This window comes from Marmota marmota, unplaced genomic scaffold, assembly GCF_001458135.2.
Source record: "Marmota marmota marmota unplaced genomic scaffold, marMar, whole genome shotgun sequence".
In the NCBI taxonomy this organism is placed as follows: domain Eukaryota; kingdom Metazoa; phylum Chordata; class Mammalia; order Rodentia; family Sciuridae; genus Marmota; species Marmota marmota.
The window spans coordinates 63,072,175-63,083,439 of NW_026000174.1; the positions used below are offsets into that span (position 1 = coordinate 63,072,175).

At 46.9% G+C, this 11,265-nt stretch overlaps 1 protein-coding gene across 1 annotated transcript in view; it reads left to right on the forward strand.

Moving 5' to 3' along the window:
- The first annotated feature begins 377 nt into the window (after positions 1 to 377).
- The window catches only part of LOC107135424 (membrane-spanning 4-domains subfamily A member 8-like), an 11,496-nt gene continuing 608 nt past the window's right edge, over positions 378 to 11,265 (forward strand). Inside the window, exons 1-6 of the mRNA XM_015477297.2 lie at positions 378 to 1,090; positions 2,081 to 2,300; positions 4,227 to 4,349; positions 7,233 to 7,292; positions 8,511 to 8,648; positions 10,715 to 10,828. Coding sequence (XP_015332783.1) covers positions 2,082 to 2,300; positions 4,227 to 4,349; positions 7,233 to 7,292; positions 8,511 to 8,648; positions 10,715 to 10,828 — 654 coding nt within the window. The 5' untranslated portion in view covers positions 378 to 1,090; position 2,081. The remainder of the gene's footprint in view (positions 1,091 to 2,080; positions 2,301 to 4,226; positions 4,350 to 7,232; positions 7,293 to 8,510; positions 8,649 to 10,714; positions 10,829 to 11,265) is intronic.

Sequence of the window (11,265 nt, forward strand, 5' to 3'; positions counted from 1 at the left end):
AAAAAAAGGAAGGGAGGGAGGGAGGGAGGGAGGGAGAAGTATTACTACACAAAATTTTTAAATTTTCATGACAAAGAAAACAACACAAGTCAAAAAACAATTGTCAAACTTGGAGAAAATGTTCCACAAATGAAAAGCTAATGTACCTTACATGTAAAGAACTCTTAAAACTTGAAGGACAAAGATCCAGAAATCTCACAGAAAAATGGACCAAGACTCCATCTATGGGTTAGACTCCTTCTACTTTTTACCCTTTTTTCCTTTCAGTCTCCCTCACTATTAGACACCCAACACAGGCCCTGCGGCCTCTCTCCTCCCTCTTCCACAGCCTCTGCCTGCCCTGCTCTTCCTGTTGACCAGCTCCCAGAGTTCTGTCCATCCCACCAGCTTCAGATGCTCAGTCGATGCGCATTTATCGAGTGCCTTTCGTATGGCAACGAGGATACAAAGGTCAGTGTGCTCTGGACTAGTCCAACAGGGCTTCATGGTCTGGCGCAGCAGTTCTTATCCAGAGGGCATGTTAAATTCACAGGATCGACGACACGGATCTGTTGGATGCCTGTCTGATTTTCTGTAGGCTCTGACTTAGATCCGACTAGATCTAATCTCTTGCTGTGACTCCACCCCTTTTCCCATTGCACCTCGTTGACTCCGAATCTCCAACGTCTTCAAATCCAATGTGTCATTTTCTCCTCTGTTCTCATGGGAGACACTCATCTCTCAACGCTGGTGTTTATATCATTCTGGCTTCTGTTAGGGCTCAGTACCCCGGGCCCTGAGTGCTCTGGGCATTCCTGGGCCTCCCAGAGCACCAAGCACCACCCTTTCTCCTCCAAACACTTGTGAAGTCGAACTGTATGTCATTGGTTCATGGACCAAAACAGGAAGCAAACATGAATGGGGAACCTGAGCTCTTAAGCAGCTGGTGACCTGGCCTGCACCCAAGAAAATAAGTGAGGAGGACTTTGTATCCTTCTATATGTACCACCCAACTGCACGCAGTGCGTTCACTCTCTGGGAAAACCAGCTTCCTGCAGCAAAGAATTGGAGACAGGAGCAAGAGAGACGTCGTGGCTGCTGGCAGAGCCAGGTGAGTTTGCTGAATCTAGTGGTTTCTATGGACCACTGAGGGACAGTGATAAGGCTTTTTGCCAAATGAGATCTGCGGGGAGTCTGAGAGTGGATGGAGGCCCTCACAGGGGTTGATTGGATTAGCTTTCATGGGTCTGCTCCCAAAAAAAAGAAAGAGAAAAAAAAGAAAATGTTAAAGCCATATCAGAATTCATAAGTGGCCTAGAAAATTAAGCAACATAATCCCCTCGATGAGCACCTGCTGCACTGGCATTGTGCTGTCCTTGAGAGGGACGACCTCCATTCAGCTAAAGTGTATGTGACTGGGACCTTGGAGAATGCATGTTCACTCTCCCACCCTTGGTTTCCTTCTCCAGAAAATCAGAGAATTGAGCTCAATGTTCTCCGTTCTCCAACTAGATACTTTCCAGTTCTGGCATTCCACTATTGGGTAGAACTAGTATAAACAGAGCATCCCGCCAAACACTGCTAGACACACAAAAATGGAAAAGACAGAGCTTCTGCCTTCTGGTGGCACTAAACCTGCCCAGGCCTTCCTTTCCTCGTCAGTGAAACCTGGCAAGCGTGAAGGTTAAAGGAGATGCATTTGTAAAGCGTTGACTGCCTGGGAGTCTAAGCTGCCCGGTACCTGGTGTCTAATAGTATCTCTAAAAGGGGATTAGTAAACTCCTCTGAGAAGCTCAGATGAGCAGAAGCCAAAGTCCTTCTCAATTACTTTTTTTCTACAGTTCTTTTTATTTTTATTTGTTTTTAAGGGAGAGAGAGAGAGAGAGAGAGAGAGAGAGAGAGAGAATTTTTTAAATATTTATTTTCAGTTTTCGGTGGGCACAACATCTTTATTTTATTTTTATGTGGTGCTGAGGATCGAACCCCGTGCATGCCAGGCGAGCGAGCTACTGCGTGAGCCACATCCCCAGCCTCTACAGTTCTTTTTAAACATAAGCATAAGTGCATAAATAATGACTCTCTCACATTTGGGTTTTAACAGCATGAATTCAACGACTCCAGCAGGCCCCATGGCCAATTCTGTGTTTGTGGTGGCACCCCACAATGGCTATCCTGTGCTCCCAGGAGCTGTGTCTCAGGTGCCCCTATATCCAAACAACCAGCCTCAAGTCCACCTGATTCCTGGGAACCCCTCCAGTTTCGTGTCAAGTGTGAATGGCCTGGTTCCCCACAGAGTCTTGAAAGAAGGCAAGGTCTTAGGGGTAAGTGGAATCTCAATCTGCAGGCCAGTGGCCATGGGCTGATGTTGGGGAGCCAAGGGGAATTCTGGGAAATGCACCTCATCCAGCAGGTGGGGTTGGAGCTGAGATGGCCCTGCCCAACCCACGCTTATTAGAAAACTCAGCTGTGGACAACCCCAAGGACCTCAGTATAAAGCCTTTTATTTTCTGATGTAGACATTTTAGGGCAGAGGAAGAAAAGCAACAACAACAACAACAACAAAATAAAGCAGTGCCCGTCAATGTAGATTCTGTTGCTGATGTCCATGTGGGTCCACAGTGTCTCAGGAAGAAATTGAGCCCCAAAAGACAAAGTAAACCACAAAGTGGAGTCAAAGCCCAGTGTGATGAAATCAAACCTTCACCCAGTAGAGCAGACAAAGGAAAGTTAGACAACCAAACAACCACAACAAATCCTGAGAAGTGGTGGTGGGTAGGACAAAGGAGGACCGTTTCATTGGATGGCCTAATGATGACATGCATGAATTCTAATCCAGAATGCCCATGTCCCGATCCTGGCCCCACAATCAAATACTGCTCATGGGAGTGTAAATTGATACTGTCTCCATGGAGGGCGATTTGCCTCTGAAAATTTTACAAAATACCCAGTGATTCCATTTCTGATTCTTCATTCTCCAAATATGCCTACAAGAAATGAATATTTCTGAAATATTCATTGCAGAACAGTTTGTAAAAACAAAAGGATGGAAACAATCAAAATAGCCATCAACAGAACACCAGTTAAATCACTGGATTGTACATCCATTGAATTAAATATAGTGGAGCTATGAAAAGAACAAGGAGACTCTTTATGTAACAATAGAGACACACTCAAGGTGCATTGCTCACTGGAGAAAGTAAGGATCAGACATTGTGTATAATTGCTATCATTTGTATAAAATTAAGGAAATAATATATTTATATTTGGTACCATACCATGTTTGTGGTATACAACATACATATAGATGTGTAGATATAGATAGATAGATAGATAGATGCCATTTATGAAAAAATGTATATGTATTAGCCTTCTAGAACTGCTATAACAAAGTGCCACAAAGTAGAGGGCTTAGAACAATAGGGAATGTATTGTCTCACAGTTCTGTAGACTAGATATCTGAGACCACATGTTGTCAGGGTCATACTCCCCCGAAAGCAGTAGGGGAGAATCTATTCTAGGGTTTTCTCCTAGCATCTGGTAGCTCATGGTCTTATGGCAAGATCTATACAATTTTCAAATGGTATTGTTTTTAATAAGGACACCATTCATGTTAGATTGGGGCCTACCTTAGTCCCGCATGACCTCATCTTTTTATCCATGCCAATCCTATTCCCAAATAAGGTCACATTCTTAGATACAGGAGGTTTGAACTACTGTTTATGAATTTGGTGAGGAACAGAAGGAGGTATACTTCAAACCATGATAGTATTCTAAAACAAAATAAAATAGAGATAAGGGCAAAATTTTACATACAGAAATATTCATTACAATGTAATGTGTAATACAAAAAAACTAGAAACTATCTCACCTGTCCAATCTTGTTACACCTGCTCTTCCGAATGTTCATAGGCTGGAATCTGGGGAGTCCTCCATACTTAATGTCCTAGGGACATGTTCATGATGAAATATTAAAATAACAAAACGCAATTCTGGGGTATATTGTATATTGTATCTTATTACCAAGGTATATATTTGGAAAGGAATAACAAAAGGTTATACAACAAAATGTAAATATTTGTTTTCTCCAGGTGGGAGTCAATTGTGCGTAGATCTTGTTTCCTTTTCGTATTTCCCATATTACCTTTGAAACCTGGAAAACCAAACATTTACTAAAATAAAACAGAGGCTCAGAGGGGGAGGCAGGGTCCAGCCACAGACACAAAAGCTTCCTTGTGGTTCTCCTACAGGCCCTCCAGATCCTCATTGGCCTGGTGCACATCGGCCTGGGCTCCATCATGGCGACCGTGCTCTCGGGCTACTACGTGTCCATCTCCTTCTATGGGGGCTTCCCCTTCTGGGGAGGCATCTGGGTAAGGAACTCCAGTCGCCCACAACTGAGTTTCCAGAAGGTGCCCACGTGCTCAGGGCCACCTCGTCAATGTGTGCAGCCTGTCCCCCTGCAGAAGGTCCCCATCCACCAAGTGCATAGTTTGTGACAGCTCCTGCAACAAAGTGTCACCAAATGGGTGGCCTACAGGATAGAAATGTTACCTCCCAATTCTGGAAGCCGGAAGTCCAAGGTGTCAGCTGGATGGTTCACCCCGAGATCTCTCCTCCTCCTGGGCCTTCCCCTGGGTCCCCTCTGGGCCTGTGTCCTAATTTCCTCTTCTTATAAGAACACCAGTCAATTGGACAAGTGCCCACCCTGATGATCACATTTATCCTTAGGCCGTATTAAAGGCCTTATCTCTAATTACAGTCATATTCTGAGGTATTGGAAGGTAGACCTTCAGCATATGAAATTTGGAAAAGAGACACAATCCAACCCATGATATCAAGTCATAGCTTTGTGGGTGGCATTCACCCAAAGAGGTTGTCTTTCTTATTCACTGCGACCAGGGAACCTTCTCTGAGTTCATCAGCCCAGAGGTGGCTCCTTTTCTTAATTCACGAAGACACATCCACTTGCAAAAGAGACGTGAGGAACTAGGTCCTCAGGTCCTTCTTCACAGGGTCCCAAAAGCCTAAGCTCCAGCAACAAAACACTGCCAATTTTGAGCAGAGGCTCTCCAGCCAGAGGAGAGCAAGTGTCTGTGTGTTCAAGTGGGGGGGTGCTCTGGAGGCCCCATCTTGGCAAAATATCTAGTATAATTAGACATGCATTTTTTTTTCTGGAAAGGTCGATAGCTTTAATCAGATTCTCAGGGTGATCTGTGACTCCATAAAAGGTTAAGAACCCCAGTCCTTCCTCTACTCCAGCTTAGCCTTTGTGATTCTTTCATCCTCTCGCCGGCATCCTAAACACACACACACACACACACACACACACACACACACACGGCCTGCTTGTCCCTCTCCACCTACCTTTCTCTTTTTCTCCCTTCTTCTCTTACACAGCCTTTCCCTTAACCCACACACCCACCTGTGACTCAACCGTGACTTCTCCCACAAACAGCAAAACGCCTCAGTAACCTAGATGTCAGCCTGGCCAGCCTGTCCTACATCACTTAAATGTCCTATAGCATTTAAGTTAAGAGCCAAGAGCCGAACCCCCTCCTCACAGCCACACAGGGTCTTCAGAACACAGAGCTGTGTCTCCCTCTGAGCCCCTGCTCCTCTTCTTCCCTCCAACTGCTCATCGTCCTAGGGTGGGCTCTCTCTCCTCTGCACGAACCCACACTTGGAAACCAGCCCCAGCCCCTTCCCCCCTCCAACGACCCACAGACACCTGTGCCCGCACCTGGACCCTGGTGGAGTCTGGGGCTATGGTAACATCACAGCCACGCAGCCCGCCTGCCACGAGCATCGGGTTCCACGGAGTGTTCAGGAGCTCTGGGGGCTGCCTGGGCCCCTGTGGTGTGCCTTGCTGTCGTCCCACCGCCCTCCCGGTGGCTCAGGGCCCTGCAGTCCCCGCAGCCTTCCCCCTTTCCTCTGGAGGGTTCTGCCCTGTCTCTCTGAGGCCAGGACTCTGCTTCTACTTCCCAACGGTCTCTCATGTCCTCTTCCCAAGGCCAGACCCTTCCTTTGGCCCCTCAGGACTGGCCGTACACGCCAGGCCCAGCCCTTTCCTCCCTTCCTGTCAAGTCTCTATAAAGGAAGGCCATGAAATTGAGATCTGCTTTTCCACTTGTAGAAAACTAGAGCATCCCCCCGTAGGACGCAGGAACGGGCAGAGTGAGCTTTAACTGCAGCCAACGGCGTCCACTCGGGGCACATGCCTAAAGATTCTATTCCCATATTTAAAATGGGAAAAATAACCACTAGGTCAGCTGTCATGCAATTAACTGATGCAGGGCTTAAAAGGTGTTTCATGTGGTGGGGGGAGAGAGTCACAGGACATGGCTGCTAGTAGGTGTGGGGTTCTTTTGGGGTTGCTGGATTGTTCCCAACTTAGATAATAGTGATGGTTGCAAGGACTCCATAAATATACTAAAAATAGTTGGAGAATATGCTTTGAATAGATGAATTGCATAGTATGTAAATTATCTCACTGAAAACATTTACAAAATACAGCACTCAGCAAATCCTAGCTCATGCTTCTCAGAGCACTTTTGCCACCACACTAGGCAAAGGATGGCAAGTGAGCCCATCAGGCCCAAGGCCTGCAGGATACCAGGGTTGGAAGGAAATGCACACAGTCTGCACCACCATCCTCAGCATCAGAGGCACAACACTTACTTAAATAACCCAAAGATACAGTCCAGGTCTATAGACAGGCAAAGACTATTTCAGGGCTTAAATGTAAAGGCAGCAGAGAAGATGCTGGCAGTCTTTTCCCTCTTCCTTCCAGAGCCCCAAACCTCATGGAACACAATACAAAGACTGGAGAGCCAAGTGCACATGTAGGGAAACGAAAAACAAGGAAATAAACTAACGTTTATTGATCGTCTACTATGTGTGGGATACACCACGTACCAGAGGCAGGGTATAAGTTATCTCATGACAGTGATGCCTTACAAGAGAAGCAAATTTCCCCATTTTTCAGAAGAGGAAATAAAGACTTAGAGAAATTAATAGACCATACCCAAGATCATATGAGTTTCTGTTTAAAACCAGGTCTGCTAGATCCTAACACCTGTTTTTATCAACTCACTGTCCTGTCATGCAATGCCAATCAGCTCATTTATTTTGTCCCTCATGTTGAGCCGATGGTCCCTGCAAAGGAATTCAGTGTGTGCTCCCGGAATCCCAGACACCTGAGGCAGGGTGCTCTAACCCTCGACCCCTTTTAAACCTCCTCTCTTCTGCACCAGTTTATCATTTCAGGATCCTTCTCGGTGGCCGCAGAAAATCAGCCCAATTCCTCTTGCCTGGTGAGTTACGTCCTCAGACTGTGTCTCCCAGTCAGGGACCTATGGAGGACAGGTGCCAGGGAAAAGGTTACCATGCAATCTTTCCTTCTCCTTGACCTCCTATGACCAGACCCAGGGCTCCCACGCACAGGCTGGCCCCTGCGTGAGGCCTCATGCCTTGCCCTGGAGGCCAAGTGGGAAAATCCCAGATAACTCAGGGGAGGGAAGGAACAACACAGTCAGCTCAGTTAAAGTCAGGAGAGAGGTGGGAGGGAATGAAGAGCATCCTCAAAAGGCCCTCACAGGGGACACAGTGTTCCCCAGAGTCCTGGCCTCCCCTCTACTGAGCCAGGAGCCAAGCATGCTTGCGGCCCACAAAGCAGACCTCCGGCCAATCCTGGGGGGCTGAGGGAGCCTCCAGCACCCACTTCCCTGAGGAATCCAGCCAACTGAACTCGAAACATCAATGTGCACAGGGCTTAGTTCTTCCCCCCAGTGGACCAAGATGGTACCTTCATTTCTCTGACAAACAGGTTTTTCCAGGATTGGGGTCTCAGGGGACCAGGTCCCTAAATCAGAAGAGATGAATTTGAAAATCTCCAAATGGATCATTAAAATGTCTGGGAAAAATCTTTCTGCACATGGGCCAGAATCATGGAGCAGCCAAGCCCATCACATCCCCAGACACTGCGCTGAGATTCCTGCCTGTCTCCTACGGGATAAGTGGGTAGGGGGTTCCCCAAGATGAACCTGGGGAACACTTGTCCAGCAATATGCTCTGTAAAGATAGTTAGATGAACTTGGGAACATCTCTTTTATTTTCCCCTCTCTGGAATATCCACCATTCTCATCAAAGGCTCTGAGAAATCCTGCAGAAAAAAAAATATATATTTATCTTTATTCTACACAGCCCTTTTTTAAAGCCATAATTAAACCTCAGAGCCTTTTTACACAGAACACTTCTTTACTTGCTGGAGAACAAGGGCTCCTGGGATTCACATTAAGAAACACTTTTTGATGAAAAAGAGGTATAGAGACAGCTGGTGGTAATGGTTGTATAACAATATAAATGATTTAATACCCCTGAACCATAACACTTAAAATGGTTGAATTGGTAAATTTGATGTTAAGAACATTTTAACACAATAAAAATATCGGCTGGGGTAGGGCACTTGTTGAGTCTCTGCTTATCTTAGAATCGTTTTCTCCTCCCACCCTGACCCTCTGTTTCATCTTCAGCTGAACAGCAGCGTGGGCTTGAACATCTTCAGCGCCATCTGTTCTGCGGTGGGAATCATACTCTTCATCACGGATATAAGCCTCGTCAGAACTTATGCCGACCTTAATTATTATCCTCCCCATTATAACTGGGGTGTGGTGAGTATCCCTCCCAACCAGGGTCCTCTGGATCTGACCCAGCTCTGTTTAGGAAACTGCCAGAAAGAGACTGACAATCAAAATTCCCTCTCCGAGCACTGAGGGCAAAGAAGCTGCTGTCAGAATCAAAGTTTAAAGTCCCTGACTTTTCTCAATGTTGGTCACCGCTTTTATAAAACAGTACATACTTGGGTCCATGTTGGGAGTTTTCAGCAGGATGGCTCATGCACCCAGCCTGTCCCTCCTCCTCTCACATTCTGGGCCCCTCTGCCCCTTATCAGAGAGCACGAGTTGGCAAATGCTTTCTGCAAAGCACCAGAGAGTATTTGAGCTTTACGGGTCAAATGATTTCTGTTGCAGCTACGGCAGGCCTTTAGCAGCCACAGAAAACATCAAACGAATGAGCATGGCTGTGTTCTGATAAAACTTTATTTACAAAATAGGCAGCTGCAGGATTGGGCCCCTGGACCCTATTCCCTAACCTGTGTTATCGACTGGCACTGTTCAGGGGGAAGAGCATGTAAGCTACATATGAGATTTTAAATTTTCTAGTTGACACATTAAGGGGAAAAAAGCAACAGGGGAAACTAATTTCAATAATAGACTTTGTTAAAACTAAAATATCCAAATTGTCAATTACACAAGTCATGGGGTGGAAGATCATGAAGTTACTATTTTGCATTTTGAGCACTGAGTTTTTGAAACCGAGTATATGGTTTTGCATTAACAGCTCATCTCTACTTGATTAATAGCCACATGTCACGTACTCAGTAGCCACATGGGAATCGTGGCTACTTAACCGAACAGGCCAGCCATAGATGAGCTGTGTCCCCTGTAAATCCTGTCCCCCATCTGCAAAACTGCCCAAGTCCTCCCCCACCCCCTCTCCCTCTCTCCCATCTACCCTCTACATCATCGAGTCCCTCCTTACTAGAGCATTTCCAGCAGCATAGAGATTCGGTCTTATTTCTTTCAACTTAAAAGACAAAAAAATAAAATTTCCTTTGGTCCCACTTCCCCAGTCAATTATCACTCTATTTCTTTAGTGTTCTTTGCAAAAAAATTCCTCACAGAAACCGCCTGTGCTCACCATCTCCAATTCTCTCCCATTTTCTCTCAAACCACCCAATCAGACTCTCAGCCTCACTTCTCTAACACCTTGCTCTGCTCCCAGCCCCCAGTCAACCCAGTCGGAGGCCCTCCCTTGGCGCCACGCCCCGCTCCGGCCACGCCCCACTCCGGCCACGCCCCACTCTGGCCACGCCCCACTCCGGCCAGCCAATCTCCCCTCCACCTCGCAGGCCCCATGGTTGGTCCTCTCCTGTTTTCTCTACACACTGCCTTGTCAATCTCATCCAATGTGGGGACTTGAAACACCTTTCTGTGACAGTGACACCCCAATGCACAGCTCCAGCCGATTCCTCTACCCCACGCTCCAGTCTGTCACATCGGTAGTTAACCTTTGCACTCAGTGTCCCCATGGGCAGACCTGACCTCCAAACCTTCTCTACTTGGTTCTCCTTGTTCCAATCAAAGGCAGTGTCATCTCTCCAGGATCTGGGGACAGAACCTTGGAAAAATCATTGACCCCGCCTCACAGCCATTTCCTCTGGGAATTGTGTTTGATTCTTCTTTCAAAATGTATCCAGAATCAGGCCATGTCCCTTACTTCCTCCATGGCCACTCTGGCTAAGACACTGCATGTCTCATGTCACAGCTCTTATTAGCGCAGTAGCCAGGGTGACCCCTCTGACATAGAAGTTCTGTCTCTTCTTTGCTAGAAACCCATTTGCTCAGAAAACGCCCCTGAAATGCCCTCTCGAGGTGTTTCCCTAAACAATGACCCTCCTTTCCTTAGAGAAGCCCTGGGGAGGAGTGGCAAAATGACATTTCCCACCCACATATGAGCCTCCCAAAAGCCCAGAGACATCTTTTCCCCCTTAAGACTAAGAGGCAGTGGGAGACGTCTCCACAGCCATAGAGATGGTCCACGACAGAGCCATGATACAGGGTCCGCCGGATGTCCAGTCTGGCACTCGAGTCCTCCTGATTCCCTCTGTTTCCAGAACCCTGGGGTTGCTATTTCTGCTGTGCTGCTGCTCTTCTGCCTCTTGGAGTTCTGCGTGGCGTGCACCTCTTCCCACTTCGGCTGCCAGCTGGCCTGCTGTCACTACAACAATGTGAGTCTCAGGACACAGATTCCCCAAAGACGATGGTCTTCGTGTTTCCCATTCCTTATCCACGAGCAAGGGAGCCATGCAGCATCTCAGGGCCTCCACACAGGCCTGTCCTTCCTTTTCCCTTAGTCCTGGGTTGTCTTAGTCCATTTTCTGTTGCTATTACAAGACACCTGAGGCTGGGTAACTTATAAAGAAGTTTATTTAGCTTTCGTTTCTGGTGACTGAAGGTTTCAAACAACATTGCACCAGAGAGCTGGCAAAGACTCTCTGGCTACTTCACAACATGGCAGAAAAATAGAAAAGGAAACCCCTAGTGCAGAAGAGGCCAGGCCTTTGGGGTAGCCTCATTCTATAACAAACCCTTTTTACAAAATCCAACTCACTTCTGTGAGACCCAGCCTGCTCTCTTCATGAGGGTGGAGCCCCCTCCCCTGGCC